The sequence below is a fragment of the Manacus vitellinus genome, unplaced genomic scaffold, assembly GCF_001715985.3.
Source record: "Manacus vitellinus isolate BGI_N305 unplaced genomic scaffold, ASM171598v3 scaffold_43_pilon, whole genome shotgun sequence".
In the NCBI taxonomy this organism is placed as follows: Eukaryota; Metazoa; Chordata; class Aves; order Passeriformes; family Pipridae; genus Manacus; species Manacus vitellinus.
Window position 1 is genome coordinate 1,604,435 of NW_021940560.1, and position 20,731 is coordinate 1,625,165.

At 40.1% G+C, this 20,731-nt stretch overlaps 1 protein-coding gene across 1 annotated transcript in view; it reads left to right on the forward strand.

Annotated features, from left to right (window-relative positions):
- The window catches only part of NEB (nebulin), a 100,599-nt gene that overhangs the window by 37,267 nt on the left and 42,601 nt on the right, over positions 1-20,731 (forward strand). The window contains exons 56-84 of the mRNA XM_029962189.1: positions 443-646; positions 964-1,068; positions 1,555-1,662; positions 2,532-2,843; positions 3,314-3,517; positions 3,824-3,928; positions 4,417-4,524; positions 5,168-5,479; positions 5,936-6,139; positions 6,889-6,993; positions 7,161-7,268; positions 7,397-7,708; positions 11,469-11,672; positions 11,872-11,976; positions 12,519-12,623; positions 12,712-13,023; positions 13,315-13,419; positions 13,673-13,771; positions 13,947-14,048; positions 14,405-14,512; positions 15,319-15,630; positions 15,735-15,839; positions 15,924-16,028; positions 16,423-16,527; positions 17,426-17,533; positions 17,618-17,731; positions 18,654-18,851; positions 19,872-19,976; positions 20,609-20,713. Of these exons, the coding sequence (XP_029818049.1) occupies positions 443-646; positions 964-1,068; positions 1,555-1,662; positions 2,532-2,843; positions 3,314-3,517; positions 3,824-3,928; positions 4,417-4,524; positions 5,168-5,479; positions 5,936-6,139; positions 6,889-6,993; positions 7,161-7,268; positions 7,397-7,708; positions 11,469-11,672; positions 11,872-11,976; positions 12,519-12,623; positions 12,712-13,023; positions 13,315-13,419; positions 13,673-13,771; positions 13,947-14,048; positions 14,405-14,512; positions 15,319-15,630; positions 15,735-15,839; positions 15,924-16,028; positions 16,423-16,527; positions 17,426-17,533; positions 17,618-17,731; positions 18,654-18,851; positions 19,872-19,976; positions 20,609-20,713 (4,584 nt within the window). The remainder of the gene's footprint in view (positions 1-442; positions 647-963; positions 1,069-1,554; positions 1,663-2,531; positions 2,844-3,313; positions 3,518-3,823; positions 3,929-4,416; positions 4,525-5,167; positions 5,480-5,935; positions 6,140-6,888; positions 6,994-7,160; positions 7,269-7,396; positions 7,709-11,468; positions 11,673-11,871; positions 11,977-12,518; positions 12,624-12,711; positions 13,024-13,314; positions 13,420-13,672; positions 13,772-13,946; positions 14,049-14,404; positions 14,513-15,318; positions 15,631-15,734; positions 15,840-15,923; positions 16,029-16,422; positions 16,528-17,425; positions 17,534-17,617; positions 17,732-18,653; positions 18,852-19,871; positions 19,977-20,608; positions 20,714-20,731) is intronic.

Sequence of the window (20,731 nt, forward strand, 5' to 3'; positions counted from 1 at the left end):
ATAATTAGAGATACAGGGTCTTCTACACTAATTTTTCAAATATACATTATATGCCTGAGTCACTTCATCAGATTTGTTGGTGAAGGTGGAATGTTCATTATACCATCACATTTATGTTTAATTGTATTGCCTTTGTTGTTAACCTCAGGCATAATTTTATTTCATCAAAATTATGTTTTATCCCATTTTCCTCAATCCTTAACATGAGGTGTAATTCGTGTGTAACTCTGGTATTTGTGATGTGCTCCAATAATTCTGCTCTTTTTTGTTATTTAATCATTATTTTACTTCATCTTCAAAAATAACACGTGTTTTCAAAACCATATCCTGCTACTATAGGGAAACGTGCAATTGCTCTCATAGTCTGGGATGTGCTTATTTATAATTCTTTTAATATTTGATCACACTTGCATCTATATAACAGGCTTTCAAATCTTTTCAGGCTGTTTACAAATCAGACCTGCAGTGGCTGCGGGGCATTGGTTGGGTGCCCATTGGTTCCTTGGAAGTGGAGAAGGCCAAGAAGGCTGGGGAGATCCTGAGTGACAAAATCTACCGTCAGCACCCGGACACCATCAAGTTCACCAGCATCCCAGACTCCCTGCCGATGGTGTTGGCCAAGCAGAACGCGGACACCATGAACAAGGTGAGTCCTGGTTGGATTAGGTGACATCAGCAGCCTATGCCTAAACCCCAGGGACAGGACTAGAGCTGTACTGGGCCCAAGCAATGCTGAAGTGGTTTATTCATTCTCCTCAGTCAATGTGACCATTTCCTAAGTGTTGTTACATTCCCTCAGATAAATTCTCCCTTTGTTGCTGTTATCTCTGCCTAATTACCTACCCATTTATCCATGTTATATTTCCTATATTTTTACCTGCTATGCTCCATGTTTTCCCTGATTCTTGAAATATTACCCTCTCTTGGAATGCCATATTTACCTCTTCCTCTCTTCCCTCTCAGCGTTTATACACTGAAGCCTGGGATAAAGACAAGACCTCGATTCATGTCATGCCTGACACCCCAGAAATCCTGCTGGCCAAACAAAACCGAGTGAACTACAGTGAGGTGAGGGAAACTGAGGGGGTGAGACAACTAAAGGGTTTCTGGCAAGTACAATCTTGTCATCTCTGACTTTCAGTTAATATAAAAATATTGTCAGGTTGCTTAGTTTCACAAATAACCAGTTCCAGTACTGAAATTAGAGTTGTTCTTTCAATAGAATTGACCTCCTGAATACCTATTTAGCTTTTTAAAAGATATTACCTGCCATAATCAAGAAATCATTTCTACAGCAAGATGTGGAAATAAATATATTTTCTTTCCCTTCCTTGAATTATTTCCATTTCCCAAATGTCTACAATAATGTTATAAGGCCTTTGAAATCTGCATTTTGTTATTTTCTAGAGAAGATAGAGCTGTATTCAAGTTATTTAAGTTGCCTGAAGATCAAATATATTGTTTGAGGACTTGAATAATTTTCTTACTCAGATGTGCTTAACTGAAATGCAGTTTGGTTTTTGAAACTAAAATGTGATTTTGTTTTTCTCTCAGAAAATGTACAAACTGGCCTTGGAGGAATCGAAGAAGAAGGGCTATGATCTGCGTTTTGATGCCATTCCCATTCAATCTGCCAAAGCCTCCAGAGAGATTGCCAGTGATGTAAGCAGGGGTATTTTTATGCATTTGGAATATCAAAAAAGAATTAGAGTGTTGGTTCCTTTCTTTGTTCATGTCCTACTTTACATGATAGAATAGATAGAATTAAATCCCAGATTCTACCACATGCCCTTAGTGCATGAAAGGAATTAGTACATAAAAGGAGTGGGTAGCCAGTATCTTTATGCATGAGGTTTATATCACTGAAATAAATAGATGGAATAAAATGAGGATTATTTATATGCCCCCTGCAATAGTTCCACGATCTCCATGGATGTTCAAATAGGAAGATCAAAAAGGCATTCGAGACAGTGCTAGGGTTTGTCAAATTAATTTCTGATTCAAAAAATACTTCTGTTTAAGTGTCACATTCAAGATGTCTGAACACAAAAACAGGGGTAAAACTATGTAATGGCTAGGACAGGTTTTGCTTCTGGGATGAGGCAACATGACTAAGAGAGGGAGAAAAACAGATTTTTATGCTCTTTCTTTTTCTGTCATGATTGATATTGTATCACATTAGATATTGTATTTAGACCAACTCATATCATCTTCATTCAGGTGTTTTGTACAAAGGTTTTAAAATAAGTTAATACTTATAATTTAGTCCTAACAATAAAAGAATGAGGAATATCAAACTTATTGGAATGTGGTGTTACAAGTTTAGTGAATTGAACCTGTGATATAGGTATATAAAAAATGTGGGATAACTATATCTGATAAAAGTGCCTTTTCTGTGAAGATCAATCCAATAGTAGAAAGAGCTGAATAATATTTTTATTGCAACAAAATACTAAGGAATATTTTAAACTGTTTGAATTATTTATTAACTTACCAGTACACCAAGTGACTCTGAATATCCTTTGTTTCAGTACAAGTACAAGGAAGGGTATCGGAAGCAGCTGGGCCACCACATCGGGGCCCGCAACATCGAGGACGACCCCAAGATGGTGTGGTCGATGCACGTGGCCAAGATCCAGAGTGACAGGGAGTACAAGAAAGCCTTTGAGAAGACCAAGACAAACTTCAGCAGCCCTGTGGACATGCTGGAGATCGTGTTGGCCAAGAAATGCCAGGGGCTGGTGAGCGACATCGACTACCGGCGCTACCTGCACCAGTGGATCTGCCTGCCCGACCAGAACGACGTGATCCACGCCAGGGAAGCCTATGACCTGCAGAGTGATGTGAGCAAATCCTTACATTTGTAACACATAATTAGAGATGCAAGGTCTTCTACACTCTTAATTTTAAAATATACATTATATGCCTTAGTCGCTTCATCAGATTTGTTGGAGGAGGTGAAGTGTTCATTACATCATCAAATTTATGTTTAATTGTATTTCCTTTGTTGTTAACCTCAGGCATAATTTTATTTCATCAAAATTATGTTTTATCCCATTTTCCTCAGTCCTTAACCTGAGGTGTAATTTGTGAGTAATTCTGATATTTGTGGTGTGCTCCAATAACTCTGCTCCTTTTGTTATTTAATTATTATTTTGCTTCATCTTCAAAAATAACAAGTATTTACAAAACCACATCCTGCTACTATGGGGAAACGTGCAATTGCTCTCATAGTCTGGGATGTGCTTATTTATAATCCTTTTAATATTTGATCACACTTGCCCCTATATAACAGGCTTTCAAATCTTTTCAGGCTGTTTACAAATCAGACCTGCAGTGGCTGCGGGGCATTGGTTGGGTGCCCATTGGTTCCTTGGAAGTGGAGAAGGCCAAGAGGGCTGGGGAGATCCTGAGTGACAAAATCTACCGTCAGCACCCGGACACCATCAAGTTCACCAGCATCCCAGACTCCCTGCCGATGGTGTTGGCCAAGCAGAACGCGGACACCATGAACAAGGTGAGTCCTGATTCCAGTTTCCCAAGTGTTGAATTCCCTCAGATAAATTCTCCTTTAGTTAATGTTATCTCTACCTGACTAAACACAGAACTCTGTATCCCTGCTGTATTTCAGAGTATCACAGAATGGTTTGGTTAGAACAGACCTTAAAGATCATTTTGTTCCAACTCCCTGCTATGGGCAGGGACACCTTACACTAGGGAAGTTCCTCTAATTTTAATTAATATGCTCTATGTTTTTCCTTGATTTCTGAGATATTACCCAGTTTAGAATGCAATATTAATCTCTTCCTGTTTTCTTCCTCAGCGTTTATACACTGAAGCCTGGGATAAAGACAAGACCTCGATTCATGTCATGCCTGACACCCCAGAAATCCTGCTGGCCAAACAAAACCGAGTGAACTACAGTGAGGTGAGGGAAACTGAGGGGGTGAGACAACTAAAGGGTTTCTGGCAAGTACAGTCTTGTCATCTTAGACTTTCAATCAATAGTAGAATACTATTGTCAAGTTGTTCAGTGTCAGAAATTGCCAGTTCCAGTGCTGAAATCAGATTTCTTCTTTCACTGGAATTTTTCTCCTGGGTATCTAATTGGGCTTTTAAAAGATATTTTCTACCATAAATGAGAAATCATTTATATAGCAAGTTGTGAAATAAATAATTTAACTTTTTAAATGTTCCTTTCTTTGCCTTCCCTACATGCTTTCCATTTTCCAAGGGTCTCCAATATAATTACAAAGTCTCTGAAATCTGCATTTTTTTGTTTTCTAGAGAACAATATCGAAATGGCCTGAAGATTAACAGTATTGTTTAGGGACTTCATTTGTTCTGTTACAGAGTTGTGCTTAACTGAAGCATAATTTTGCTTTAGGAACTAAAATGTGGTTTTTTTTCTCACAGAAAATGTATAAATTGGCCTTGGAGGAATCGAAGAAGAAGGGCTATGATCTGCGTTTTGATGCCATTCCCATTCAATCTGCCAAAGCCTCCAGAGAGATTGCCAGTGATGTAAGTAGGTTTTGTTATTTCCAGATGGATTTGGGAATGGAAAAGGATCAGAATGTTTGTTCTGTTGTCTGTTAATGTCATACTTCATGGAATAACTAATATTGAAGTCTATTTTCATAGTGATTCTACCCCATGCCTTCGGTGCATGAAAAGAAGGGGTAGCCAATATTTTATGCAGGAGGTTTATATCACTGTAATAAATAAATAGGATAATGTGAGGATTATCTATATGTCCCCTGTAATAGTTCCATTTATGTCCATGGATGTTTAAGTAGGATAATCAAAAAGATGTCTACGCTAGAGTTAGTCAAGGTAACTCCTGATTCAGAATAGGAAATACTTTAAAATCTCTCCCCAAAAGAGACATATTAGTAAATCAATTCTAGAAGTTCAAATGCTTGTTTTTTTCCAGTGGAAAAATATATTCTGTAAAAGTGCCATACTCACATTCAAAATGTCTCAGTATGGAGCCAGGAAAAAATATATGCAATGACTAGGACAGGTTTTGCATTGAGGATGAGGCAACATCACTAAGAGACAGAGGATAACAGATTCTTATGCTCCTTGTTTTTCTATCAAGATTGGTATTTAAATGGCTTGTGTTAAAATTTTATATATATACATTTTTCGTTCTGTATTTCAGTACAAGTACAAGGAAGGGTATCGGAAGCAGCTGGGCCACCACATCGGGGCCCGCAACATCGAGGACGACCCCAAGATGGTGTGGTCGATGCACGTGGCCAAGATCCAGAGTGACAGGGAGTACAAGAAGGACTTTGAGAAGACCAAGACAAACTTCAGCAGCCCTGTGGACATGCTGGGGATTGTGTTGGCCAAGAAATGCCAAGTGTTGGTGAGCGACATCGACTACCGGCACTACCTGCACCAGTGGATCTGCCTGCCCGACCAGAACGACGTGATCCACGCCAGGGAAGCCTATGACCTGCAGAGTGATGTGAGCAAATCCTCACATTTGTGATAATAATTAAAGATACAGGGTCTTCTAAACTCTTAATTTTTCAAATATACATTATATGCCTTAGTTGCTTCATCAGATTTGTTGGTGGAGGTGAAATGTTCATTACACCATCACATTTATGTTTAATTGTATTTCCTTTGTTCTTAACCTGAGGTGTAATTTTATTTCATCAAAATTTATGATTAATTGTATTCCTCAGTCCTTAACCTGAAGTGTAATTTATGAGTAACTCTGATGTTTGTGGTGTGCTCCAATAACTCCATTCTTTTTGTTATTTTGCTTCATCTTCAAAAATAACAAGTGTTTTCAAAACCATATCCTGCTACCAGAAACACACACAGTTGTTCATATTGACTAAGATGTGCTTATTTATAGTTATTTTAATTCTGAATCACATTTGCACCTATATAACGGACTTTCAAATCTTTTCAGGCTGTTTATAAATCAGACCTGCAATGGCTACGAGGTATTGGATGGGTTCCTATTGGTTCCTTGGAAGTGGAGAAAGCCAAGAGAGCTGGAGAAATCCTGAGTGACAGGAAGTACCGTCAACCTGCAGACAAAATCAAATTTACCAGTGTGACAGACTCCTTGCCCATGGTCTTAGCCAAGCAAAATGCTGAGATAATGAACAAGGTGAGATGTTTTTTGTTTTTTTCTTGTCAAAATCACCAGTATTACCAGCTGATAGAACTTGTTCATGAGGTGAGAAATACAACATACAAAGTAAGACTGAAGACTTTTGCTGTGGACTTAAAATGAAAGTCCAAATTCAGCCATTGTACAGGAAAGCTCTTAATTTAGGACTCTTTGTCTGAACTGAGCACTCGGTAAAAATGTACAGAAAGAAGTCACCTAAATCACTTATTTTTTAACAGTGCTGCTGAATGATGAACAAGTTATGAGGAAACAGCTGATGTTCTCTGGAAGTGAAGTTTCTGCAATATATCTCAGAGCTGGAGGATAAAATCACCAAGTACCTCCTCCTGCTCCTTTTTAAGGAACAGAATCAAACAACTTATACAGACACAGCAGAATAATGAATACAGTTTTCCTCTTACAGCAGTTTCTCAGCAATTCAAAATCAACCAACTGCTGCACCAACTTAGCCTGAGAAATAAGGACAAAATTTCTTTCTTGAGCTGTTCAGTCAGAACCTTTGCTGAATCAGGGTATTTTATTGCTTGAACTACCCACAGCAGTCTGTAAAATAATTTATTTGGACAAATGTATTAGTTTGGTTATATATCTATATATAGTTCTCCTTCAAGGTTACTTTTCTATCATGGATATATTTTTTATCACTGCTGCTTTCAAATCCGTGGTGTTTCCATCACAACACACATAAAGGAATGTTTCTAAAGGACTGTTTTCCTCTCTCGTAGCGTTTGTACACAGAAGCCTGGGATGCAGACAAAAAAACCATCCATGTCATGCCTGACACACCAGATATTCTGTTAGCCAGGGCCAACGCAGCCAACGTCAGCAAGGTAAGAACATTTACACATTTACTAAGCTAAGGGAAATTCAGAATTAAGGAAGCATTTCTTTAACTATAAAGAATTACACATTGATGAAAATTTTGAGGAAAAAATTATGGAATGTAGAAACCCCTTGTTAAATATTGATAAGCCATTTTCTGTCTTCTCTTGTGTAGAAACTTTATGTACAAGCCTGGGAAGAGGCCAAGAAGAAGGGTTATGACATGAGAGCAGATGCAATTCCAATCCAAAGTGCCAAGGCATCGAGAGATATCGCGAGTGACGTACGCTCTTCCTCATGCATTTTCAGTTACCTGGAAAACAGGAATATGTATCTTTGTGATCAGCAGTGATATGAAATTATGGGACATTCGCCCCAGCTTCTGCTAATACTTCTTTTTGTGTTTCTTAGTACAAATACAAACAAGCCCATGAGAAGCAGAAGGGGCACTACATCGGGCTCCCCAGTGCCAAGGACGACCCCAAGCTGGCGCTGGCCGCGCGGGCCATGGCGCTGCAGAACGACCGCCTCTACAAGAAGGGCTACCACGATTCCAAGACCCAGATCCACATTCCCATGGATGCCCTGTCAGTGCAGGCAGCCAAGGAGTGCCAGACACTGGTCAGTGACATTAACTACAAGCAGTACCTGCACCAGTGGACGTGTCTTCCTGACCAGAACGACGTGATCCACGCACGACAGGCCTACGACCTGCAGAGCGACGTGAGTGGGAATAACTTTGGGAAAGCTTTATGTCTGTGGCTCTGTTTGATAGTGACTGGCCAAATATCCAATCAAATGCACATTCATAAGCCTACACTCTGTCCTGCTGTGTTTATTTTGTCCTTTCCAAATCAGCAGTGCTTTCTGCCTGGGGGCCAAAAATATTCTGGGTGGTTCATAAAGAGGCCGTGTTTCTTTGGGCTGTTATAGAATGTTTGTTCGCAGCCTGCTTGCAGATTATGCCCCTGGTTTGCACATAGTAAGTGTCTTAAAAGTATCTTTGTTGCTGTGAAAATCAGGGGTTTTGCTGTGTGTGGAAAGCACCTGATACATCACAGTGTCATTGACTGTTTGTTGTGTAACTATGTGAGAAGAAATCTGGGGAAAGCTTTATGTGAAGTCTCTGCATAAAGAGTTGGAACCACAGAATTCCAGAATGGTTTGGGTTGGAAGGGACCTTAAAGATCATCTCATTCCAGCCCCCAAGGTCAGGGACACCTTCCAGTAGAACAGGTTACTCAGAGCTTCATCCACACTGGTTTTGAACATCTCCAGGGATGGAGAATCCAGAACCCTTCTGGGCATAAAGAGTTGTCTGTGCAATGCCAGTAACCCTTGGTTTGTTTGCAGCACGTGTACAAGTCTGACCTGGAATGGTTGAGAGGCATTGGCTGGCTCACAGAAGGGTCTGTGGATGTGGTGAAAGCCAAGAAGGCCCAGGAGCTCCTCAATGACCGGTTGTACCGCACGCGGCCCGAGCAGCTCAAGTTCACCAGCATCACTGACTCCCCTGACGTTGTCCTGGCCAAGACCAACGCCATGCAGCTCAGTGATGTAAGCTCACCTTGCACCTCCCTTTCACTTCTGAGGTGGCATTTCTTCTCTTTGTGGTGGGCAGTAGAACTGGAAATTAGTCACTGGAATTACCCAAGAATTCCCGTTGGTGTTTTAACCCCCACGGTGAAGTGCCATTTTTCTTCCTTTCTCCTCAGCGTCTGTATCGTGAGGCCTGGGATAAAGACAAGACACAGATCTCTCTACCTTCTGACACTCCTGTAATGCTGCAGTCCAAAGTCAACGCTCTCAACATCAGCAATGTAAGAGAATTAAATGAAATGCTTGTGAAGAGTTAGAAAGTTAACAATGACAATTGTTCTTCTGGTTTTCGGCCTGTGTCTTTTAGGTTTTGCTGTAAATAGTGGTGCACAAACACCGTCTTCTAATGTGCTTGTAAACAAGAAATTACGTTCAGGGGCTCTTTAGGCTGAGAGGTTGTGAGTTTGTGAGCAAACTCCAAAGTTCAAAGCAAATTCTCCATGGAAGAGTTTTTGGAGTTTGCAGACTCCTCAACCCTGACAGGTTTTGCAGACTTGTGTAGTTTCACCCACTAGTTTTATGGGATTTACACACTGGAGATTTTGTACAGCTGGAAACATTTCCTATTTTGCATTTCCAGCAGGTTTTGACAGGGGCTTTGCCTGGAACATGTGTTTCCTCCCAGCCTGTCTTGCTGTTGATAGCATTAAATGTTTTTCAAAAGCACCTGATATGACTGGATTAGGCAAAAGACATTTCACTTCCCCTGTTTTTGTCTTGCTTGTGCTTTGACTACTGTTTTTTTCTGAGTTTCTTATAGTCTGAGTCGCAATAGCATTTGGTTTCTGAATTTTCACAGATGTTAAAAATAAAAAATCCTTCATTTACCCACTTGTGCTTATGACAGAGTTGCCAGAAGGGCTGACCAAGCTTCTGTGGACTGAGATGCCACAAAGAAGGAGCCCTCATGTTCTTGGGCTTGGTGTCCTGGACAAGTTGGGTGTCTCTAGCACTTTGGTTTCTGCTCAGTCTCAAAAATGGACTGAGCCTCTCTGCCTACACTCACTTTTTTGATAGGACTAAAAAGCTGTGAAAGAAAGAAGTCCCTGGCAGCTGCCAGGAGACTTGAGAACTTAAGGACAGTCTAGATCTATTTTGTCAGTAGAACAGATGTTTTTGTGACCCTGCAGTCAGGTGTGTGTGAGCAGAGCCTCTGGGTCATGCACAATTCAGGGCTGGTCTCTTAGAGGTGACACAGTGAGATGTTCTCAGGAATATTCCTGCTGCCTCTTTGTGTTTTGGATCTGGCACCTGCTTTAAGTCTTGAGTTTTCTCTTAAGACACTTGCCAGGATCATTATTGTAACCCTGCCAGTTACAGGGGGCAAACAGGGTAATTCCCAGGGAAGTAGGTTTTGAGGGAAGGAATTTGTACCAAAGAGACTTCATTGTGTTTGACAAAGGTGATTCATTTCCTTTGCAGAAACATTATCAGAAGGCCTGGGATGAGGCCAAGGCAAAGAGCTATGACCTAAGAGCTGATGCCATTCCCATCAAACAAGCCAAGGCCTCCAGGGACATTTGCAGTGAGGTACAGTCCTCTCCTAATGTGGGGGTGGTGTCTGTCTCTGTGTCCAGCTCAGCAGAACTGAGTGAGGTTCAGTTCGAGGGGCCGAGAGCTTGGGAAGCTGCAAACCCTTTTGTTTGGTGGTCTGTCCAGGTGAGCAATGAGTGACTGCTTGTGTTACCTCTGCACTTCTAGTACAAGTACAAAGAGACCCACGAGAAGCAGAAGGGGCACTACATCGGGCTCCCCAGTGCCAAGGACGACCCCAAGCTGGCGCTGGCCGCGCGGGCCATGGCGCTGCAGAACGACCGCCTCTACAAGAAGGGCTACCACGATTCCAAGACCCAGATCCACATTCCCATGGATGCCCTGTCAGTGCAGGCAGCCAAAGAGTGCCAGACACTGGTCAGTGACATTAACTACAAGCAGTACCTGCACCAGTGGACGTGTCTTCCTGACCAGAACGACGTGATCCATGCACGACAGGCCTACGACCTGCAGAGCGACGTGAGTGTCTCTAGAGGGGTGGTGGTTGCTACTCTTGCTATTTAATATATTGCAATCTTGATGGTTTGATATTATACCGTTACAACAGATTTATCTTTAGACTGTTTTCTTAAATTTTTTCCAATCTACTCTTTTTCACCTTTAAAAAGCCTTCATTTTTCCTCTAAATTTCATAAAACTTTAGTCGGTATCTGCTGGGTTACATGTCCTTTTGGAGTGGTATGATCTGGAGAGGATGATGGATTTGTCTCTCTTGCTTTGATGGGGCTTAGGAGTAAAAGCTATTTGCTGCCTGAAATCAGGTAGCTTTTGTTACTCCTGTTTATTTGAGTCAGCTGGAAATAAATATAATTGGAAAAAATCAGTGTAAGGTACAGGTGAAATGTTTTAGTGGCTGATTGAGCAGGAGGGGTCAGTGCAGTTGATTTCCTGACTTGGCTTTGCTGCTTACCAGTCAACCTCAGTCACTGTTCCACTATTCCAATTCTGAGCTTTGAGGTGAGATTCATGTTCCTTGCTTTTTTCCTTGCCAAATTTCCTGGTGGGCATCTTGTTTTTTTGTTTGGACTTGTATACTGTTGAAATGAGGAGTCTTTTAAAATCTTAATATTCATAACCATTAGCAGCAATTCATTTCAGTTGTTTCCCCTCTATTTAACTCCACAAGGTTTAGAAGGTGTTGTTTAAGAAAGGAACTACTTAAAACCTGGTTCCCAGATTTAAGTTTACTTATTACAGTGGACATCTCTTGTGTGTAAAAAGGATTGATCTATCTCTAGCTAGATATGAAACATATACTGCTTTCTATAATTTAAAATAATGAAGACAGTAATTTTAAACACAAGGTTTTTCTTTTCCATGTCTCCTTTAGGCTGTGTATAAGGCAGACCTGGAGTGGCTCCGTGGAATTGGCTGGTTGCCCAACGAGTCTCCAGAGATTAAGAGAGTGAAGAATGCCCAGGATCTCCTGAGTGACAACGTGTACCGGACACCCATCAACAGCGTCAAGTTCACCAGTGTGGTGGATTCCCCAGACGTTGTCCTTGCTAAAACAAACGCTGAGCAGCTCAGCATCGTATGTAACGACCTCCTTGAGTTCTTAAAGGGAGAAATCTCGCTGCTAAAATATAGAATCAATCAGTGGCATTTTAAGTTCAATGCTTTTCCAAGCTTTTTATTCTTTAGAGATGATAATTCAGCAGAGATTTGTGGGATTTTATGCTGTTGACAAGTGAAATTCCATCATTATAATATAAAATGAACTGTTTTAACAGCCAAAATACAAAGAAGCCTGGGAAAAGGACAAGACCATGATCCATATTATGCCAGACACACCTGAAATCAACCTAGCCAGGGCTAATGCTGTTAATTATAGCCAGGTATGCTTGTCATTGTTTTCTACTTTCTACATTATTTCTATTACATTCTACTATTCTCTACATTTCTCTAAAATAGTGTGTGTGTCCTGTGAATATATCATTCTAAGATGTTGCTTCCAAAGCTGAAGATTAAGTCATGCAAGTCTCATTGAAGTCTGTCCTCATACAGGACTTGCAACATTCCCTTCAAGTATTTAGATATTTTAAAATAAATTCTTGCATAAAACTGTTTAAAAATTATTATTATGATGCACCATTCAGGTAATATTTTATTGAAATAGATGTGAGCCCAAGGCATATAAATATTTTCTAAGCTTTTACAAACACCCTTCTGTGCTTTATGGGTTGCAAAACTGGTGGTGCAGGCCCTGTGCATGTTTTAAAGGCAGTGAGACTTGCAGCACAATTTATGTCTGGGAGCAGGAGTCATGCACAAAAAAATTCATTGGTATTTCAGCACACAGGTGGCAGGAACTCTGTGTTTCTTTAATGGCAAATGGCAGAGCATTCAGCATATGTGTGGCATTTTTCTGTCTCTTCAGAAAATGTATAAAGGAGCTTGGGATGAGCTGAAGTCGAGCTACGATTTGAGAGCGGACGCAATCCCCATCAAGACAGCCAAGGCTTCCAGAGAGATTGCCAGTGATGTAAGTGCCAAGAGACATCTGGATCTTCACGTGCTCTAAGAACTATTCATGATACCTGTTATAATGGTGACCTGTGCTCTGTCCCCAGTACAAATACAAACTGGAGCACGAGAAGCAGAAGGGACATTATGTTGGAGTTCCGAACGCCAAAGGAGACTCGAAAATCCAGTTTGCCCTTGATGTAGCCAAAGTTCAGAGCGAACGAGAGTACAAGAAGTACTTTGCCAAGCTGAGGACCCAGTGCCACCTCCCAGCGGATATGATGTCCATCGTGGCAGCCAAGCACGGGCAGACTCTGGTCAGTGACGCCGATTACCGGACATACCTGCACCAGTGGATCTGCCTCCCGGACCAGAACGATGTCATCCATGCCAGGCAGGCCTATGACCTCCAGAGTGATGTAAGATACCATGAAAACATCCCTTAATGCAGTAATAAGTTGTCTCTTCTTTTTTTTGCTTCAGCAATAAATAGTGGGAACCTGCTGAACTCAGAGAATTGGCTTTGCTCTCTGTTAGGAGTACAAAATATATACCACTTACGTTTTGCCAAGTTTAAAGGGTGATAAATTCAGATACAGTGCTCATGTTGGAATTATTGCTCTCCTTTTAGCCACTGGAAGTAAGAGCCATTATTTATGGATCTTGCTGGAGCTGTAGCTAACAGCAGGGACCCTATTTTGTTTTCCCAGGCTGTTTATAAAGCTGATTTGGAATGGCTGCGGGGCATTGGATGGCTGCCAAATGATTCCCTTGAAGTCAAGCACGTCAAATATGCTGGAGATCTCTTGAGTGAGGTAACAAAATGGCTTTCAATACTACAATTTTCTTCAGGGTATTAGTCATCCAAAGTATTTTAAATGGTTAAATACATTGGTTTGTTTCTAATGAAAAAGACAACTGTAGTATTTGCACAACATTCATTGTGCATGGAGAGTTTTACTTCCACGTAAACCTCCTTGTCTTGAGCCTGTATTCAGAATTGCTGTGTTAACCAGGAAATATTCCAGGGGGATGTGACTGTTCTTTCCTTTCTTTCCTCTTGCACAGAAAAAGTACCGCACAAAGGCTGAAACTCTTCCCTTCACCGCGGTGGCCGACAGGGTTGATTATGTCACAGCGAAGAACAGTGGGGAGATTCTCAGTGATGTGAGTTTGCTCCCAGGGGTCTGGGCTACGTTTGACTTCTAGGACTCTGTACTTAATGTGTTTTGTCTAATAACCCTGCAAATTCAGGGCTTTGTACAGTATTTCGTGCATAAATTATGTGTTTTCCAAAGTCTGTGGTGGTGCTACAAGGCAGTTGTGTCTTTCTCTGTTCTAGATTAAATACCACAAAGCCTGGAATGAGGCCAAGTCCAATTATACCCTGACAGATACACCACAGCTGGATATGGCCCGGGAGGCAGCCAGGATTCTAAATCAGGTACATGATCCCTCCTTGACAGTTTCCACTCACATTAATAACTCTTTTATGGTATTTAGAAAATCTACTTTATTAAGAACAACCCAAAGGAAGGATTTGTTATTGTTATACTTTAATATAGGTCACACATATAGAATGGTTTGGGTTGGAAGGGACCTTAAAGCTCATCTTTTTCCACCCCCTGCCATGGGCAAGGACACATTCCAATAGACCAGGTTGCTCCAAGCCCTGTCCAACCTGGCCTAGAAATACATATATATATATATGTATATATATATATATATACACACATACACACACTGTGATAGTTATCAATATAGTAGTGTTGAATTCCTCCTCACTTTTATTTTCCACAGAGTTTATATAAGGAAAGTTGGGAGAAAGAAAAAGCCACTGGGTACCTGTTACCTCCTGACACGATTCAGATCTCTCATGCCAAGCACTCGAGCGATGTCCAGAGTGAGGTAATGATTTTTCTCCTTAGGAAAACAAGTGCTTGGAAGCCTGAAATGTTAAAGGCCTTGGAAATACAACAGACTTAGAAAGCTTTCAATCTGGGGTAACATCCAGACTTTTCATGAACCACTGTCCTCCAAAGAATTCAGCCATCTTGCTGATAATGGGTTTTGGTGCTATCAGTGCTGGAAGGTCAGACTGACCCTTCCACATTCATTCTCTCCAGAAACAGTCCTTTCAAAATCAACTGAGGTGGACTTTCATATTTTATAAATGTTAAAAAATTGAAGTGATATTATGATTCTAATATATGGCTCTGATTTCACTTTTTTTGGCTTACTATGGAGGCTTTCTCCTTGAAAACCTGTAAGCAGGTACACACTTTACATTTTCAACTTGTGCATAATGGATATTAAAATTATTACATGATTCTTTTTTGGAATATACATTTTATCAAAATAGTGTGATGTAAATACCTTAAATAAACATCCACTCTTCAGACAGTCTCAAATAATTTGTTACAAAAATGAGACTAAATGCACTTATTAGCAAACATTTCCTCTTGTGTTGACAATACTGATTACTGAAAATTGGTAGCATTTCAGTCTAGAAAATGCTATATTTTGAAGTGAGAGGCCTATAAAAAGTAATATTACTGTATGCCTCATATTTTTATCTGGTCATGTGCTGAAAACCTAAGGCTGCACTGGACAACTCTCTGTCTCATCTGCTCTTTGTGTAGCTGTTCCCAGGTTAGAACCAGACTGGGCATGACCAATGATGATTTATCCCTATTTCTGCCCTCTTCCATCAGCTGAAATACAAAGCTGAGTATGTGAAGCAGAGAGGTCACTACGTTGGCGTTGCCAAGATGAGGGATGACCCCAAGCTGGTGTGGTACGAGCACGCGGGCGAGATCCAGAACGACCGCCTGTACAAATCCGACTACAACAAAACCAAGTCCAAAATCCACATCCCTGCAGATGCCATGGCAGTTGTGGCAGCAAAGGAAGGTCAGAACTTGGTCAGTGATGTTGACTATCGCCAACGCCTGCACCAGTGGACGTGTCTTCCTGACCAGAACGACATCATCCACGCACGGCAGGCCTACGACCTGCAGAGCGATGTGAGTGATGCTACAGACACACTGGGCCATTCCCACTTAGCATAGTGCATAATTCATCCTGAATTAAATAATTTCCTTCCTTTTCCGTTGTCTTTATGACTCAGAACGTTTACAAATCCGACTTGGAATGGCTCCGTGGCATTGGTTGGATCCCTCTGGATTCAGTGGAACACAAGAAAGTTAAGACTGCCCAAGAACTGATAAATAAGGTAAGAGAGAATATTTCAGCAGTGGCACAGTGAGCACTGCTTTCTCATGCCCAGTGTTTAAGGTATTATTTCATCTCTTTGCAGAGATCATACACCAAAGAAGCCCTGGATAACTTTTCCAAATACACCAGTGTGGTTGACACTCCCGACATCGTGTTGGCGAAGATGAACTCTGTCAACCAGAGTGATGTATGGACTGTTTCTTATAATAGAAACTTACATACAAGAATTAGTAGATGATTTAATTGTTTCTGCTAAATTATTCTATGTTTAGCCCTATGTGTGTGTGTGAAAATGCTGCTTCATGAATAACGGGCTTTCCTGGGATAAATAAATTTAGTAAGAAGTGATATAAATGAACAACAAAATATTCTAGCCAAAATAATTTAGCATTTTTCTGTAGAAGGATATAACATGTGACTGATTTAGAGTTTACGTAGGTTTTGCTTATGGTAGTTAAAAATTGAGTCTTGTTCTCAGGATATACATAAGAGAAAATTAGTGTCTACTTCCAATAGTTGGACTAGTTGGAATGATGTATTTCTCCTGTGGATTTGACACTGTGTTTGTTTTCTTTTTGTAGCTAAAATACAAAGAAACCTTTAACCTTGAGAAAGGCCAATACATCGGGTCTGACGACACTCCTGCGCTGCACCACGCCAAGGACATGTCCTTACTCCACAGTGAGGTAGGATCCCAAAAATATCCACCTCATCCCTGATTTCTTTGTTTGGAAAGCAACAGAATGTGGAGTGGACTTCAGGAAAATTTTCTACTCCTGTTTCTGCCAGAGGTCTACTGCGTGGCACTGGGAAAGTTATTTAATGTCCAGGTTTGGATCACTGGAATCAGGATAATTTCTTTCCTTTTTAAACTGATCTTAAAGCACAGTTGGGTGGTGTTTGGAAGTAGAAGTAGTGGTAGTAGAGTTTGTGTGACAAAACCAATTTATAATTCCATCCAATGATCTCTTCCTTGGCTACTGATGAAATTCACAGTTATTTTTTTTATAAGAAAGGAAAATTGTAGATTAGTTACATTATTAAACAGTTACTTTTGAGTAGTTTCACTGATTTTAATGGGAAACCTCTGTTTTTTGAAAATATAAGTGCCCACTCATTCATACAAGTAGAAACTTCATAATTCAATGTGAAGGTAAATATATTTAATATTTAACATAATAAGATGCATTAGAAAAGTGCCACTGACACAGTTAATGTTTTTATAATAAACACCAATATTACTTGCAGATTTTTCACAATTTTGATCACATATCTATAAAATTATCAATCTCAATTCTATTCTGCACTTTTAAACAAGAGTTCATATCTACATTTTGGATATTTTTGTTACTCTCCTGGATATAAATATAATAAAGAAAGCAGAAATCAGCTCACATTTGTGCTCAGGTACCTTCCTGGCGTGAAACACTTACTCTGCTTGCCTTACACTGCATAAGTGTCCAAAATAAACGTTAATTTACTTTCTTGGGAACCACTCCATAAAAATAATCTCATTCCATATGTGTTTCTTGGAAGGTATAATTGATTTTTTTTTTTAACAAAACCTGTATGTGCTTTGTCTAGAAACTTTATAAGAAGGCTTGGGAGCTCAGCAAGCCCACTGGATACACTCTGGATGAGAAGTACGTGCCTCTCGTTGGAGCCAAACACGCAAACGATATCAACAGTGAGGTCAGGAATTCTCCATCCTTTCCCTTTTTTCCCCCATCTTTCTGTTAGAATGAACATTAAAACTCCCTCGTGAATATTTTGCAGCGCAAATATAAGGAAATATATGAGAAGCTGAAAGGCCATTACCTGGCTGGGAAGGAAATTGGGGATTTCCCCGCTGTCGTTCACTCGCTGGAATTCCAGAAAATGAGGAGCGCGGTAAGGAGAGAATTATCTGAGCAGATCATCTTCCATTGTCTTTATTTCCCTATTTATTTCACTAATGAAATTCATTATTTCATTATTCAAACATAAATCCTGCAATGCTTAATAGAATTACAGAATCACAGGGTCATTAAGGTTGGAAAAGACCTCCAAGGTCAAGTTGGACTCATCAAGTCCAACCTCAACATCAATCCACGATAACATCAGTCAAAGTGATTCCAACAAGTTTGCATTTCCTGACTGGTTATTTTATATGTGGGTTAAATAATTGAAGTTGAAATGATTTAGGAGATTAAGGAGGGGCTTGTTTAGTTATTAGACAATAATAGAATAGGAAAGGCAGAATAGAATAGGAAATGAAAGACATAGAAAGACATGGAATGGGAAAAAAATAAAGACATAGAATAGGAAGAAAAATATTTCTGTTTCAGTTTAAGAATATGAGGAGTAAGAAATTGGGATTCTTTTGCTTTACAAATAAAAGCATAGATTTGGGGTTGAAATAGGAATTTAAGAACTGGAAAAGTAAGTGCATATGTGGTGTTTTGCTGTTATCACCACTGCACATACAGCAAGTCGTGCAGGGCATAAAATCACTGTAATCCCAAATGTTCTGTCTTTAATTACATGAAAACCATGTTTGTAGCATAGGACTTTTTAAATCTTGAAGTCTTATTAATTTTCTTGCCAGCTGTTAAAACTGCAAGTGAAGAAGGTCATTCTTGTCCTTCCAGAACCTCATCAGAATAAATGGTGATTAACTTCAAAGTTAAGATTTCATGCTGTTGAATCCCATGGGAATTTAGCTACTAAATCCAGAAATAATGTCTCGGATTATGCTGTGGCCTATTAGGCAAAGTTATGCAGAGAATCATTCTTATTTCCTCTCCCCCTTTCCCCAATCCTTCCTTTTTAGTTGGCCTACAGAAAGAATTATGAAGACACCAAGAAAAATGTCCATATCCCAACTGACATGATGAACCACGTTCTGGCCAAGAAGTGCCAGCAAATCCTCAGTGACCTGGAATACCGAAGTTACTTCCATCAGTGGAATTCTTCCCCTGAAGAAAATGATGTTATTCACGCCAGAAGAGCCCAGGAGATTCTGAGTGATGTAGGTTTATCATTTCTGTAAAATCGTAGCATATCCTGAGCTGGAAGGGACCCACAAGGATCATCCAGTCTAACTCCTGACCTTGCACAGGACACCCCAGAAATCCCACCCTGTCCCTCAGAGCATTGTCCAAACACTTCTTGAACTTATTTGACATTATAGTGGTACTTTAAATGTAATTTCTTCCAAGATGTTTAAATATAAAATACTTTCAAGTATCTTCCATAGTATTTAAATATTAAGTTAATAACTGTGGCTTTAGATTCTTAGTAGCACAGTAACAATCACTGCAGCGATCTTTGTGTATTATAATTGGGAATGCTGTAATTAGCACAGGGGCCAGGACAATCCTTCTGGATCCAGTGGGTCTGGAAAAGACTTCTCCTTGTTCATATGGGGTTGTGTGAGCCCCCAGAGTGTGAGCTGAGGGAATGGTCTCTGAACCATAACATGTTCTCATATTCCATGGTCAGCAGTGTCCCAGCTTGGGCCAATCCACTTCCCTAAGGGAATCTGATGGTGTGTTAATTGCCTGGCCTGTTACTGTGCAGAATTCTTTGATTTAATTCCCCCTGCAAATCCTGTGGGTAAAAATCCTTCAGCAGACCATGAGATGGTCTCACATTTAAACTTCCAGATGGATTGGAATTCCTCAGGGATCCTGGTTCAGAGTCAGTGGTGGCCTTCTGCTTTGGATTTGCACGAGTCAAAGACACTGAATAGAGAAAAAAAAAGCTGTCTTTTTATCAGAGAATCCCAGGCTGGTTGGGGTTGGAAGGGACCTCTGGAGATCATCCAATCCAACCCAGGTTCACCCAGAGCAGGTTGCACAGGATCATGACCAGCTGGGATTCAAATGTCTCCGGAGAAGGAATCTCCACATCCTCTCTGGGCAGCCTGTCCCAGTGCTCCCTCAGCCTGAACAATATTCTCAGGGATAATATTAGTTTTCTCCTTTATTTTCTTCAAGCAGAAGGCAGATTTCTTCCTAACTTAATGTTCTTTTTTACATCCATGTAGGCAGTGTATAAAGATGACTTGAACTGGCTGAAGGGAATTGGATGTTATGTCTGGGATACTCCAGAAATCATACAGGCTAAGAAGTCCTATGACCTCCAGAGTCAAGTAAGTTTGTTTGCCTTGAATAAGTTAAATATAATAATAATAATAATAATAATAATAATAATAATAATAATAATAATAATAATAATAATTTAATAATAATAATAAATATTTATAATACTTGTTTTCTTATGATTCACTGAGATTGACCCCTGTTCTAGTCCAGAGCAGAAAGAAATATTTCCTATTACATCAAAAATATTTTGTTAAATCTGTGATAATACAGTTTTTGAGTTTTGTCTGTAGAGACATCACTTCTGATATTGAAGGAGTAGAAAATTCAGGAGAATGGAGGGACAGCAAGGTTGTGGTTTTTATCGGTGAAAAGATACAACTTTTTCATTTCTGTATGGGCAAGATACCTCAGGGCGACACTTCTGTTGGGAAAATAGTGTCTCCTGCCTTGCTGGTTGTGCTCTTAACCCACCAGCAATGTATAATTTTCACTATTCCTCAGTTCAGACTGGCTTTATATTAAGTATTTGTATTTTATGACCTGTCATTTTTAGAATTGGTCTTAAATTGAGCTGTAATCCTGGGCTTCAGAACTGCTTTTGAAGGAAGCTGGCAGGGAATTCTCAGGTTGTTTTCAGCATTAATGAGTTTTTTGTTTGTTTGTTTGTTTTTTCCCTTAGATAAAATACACATCTGCAGGAAAGGAGAACTTCCAGAACTTCAGTGTGGTCACAGACACCCCTGTCTATGTGACTGCTCTGCAGAGTGCTTTCAACGCCAGCGATGTGAGAACCCCCCCTTCT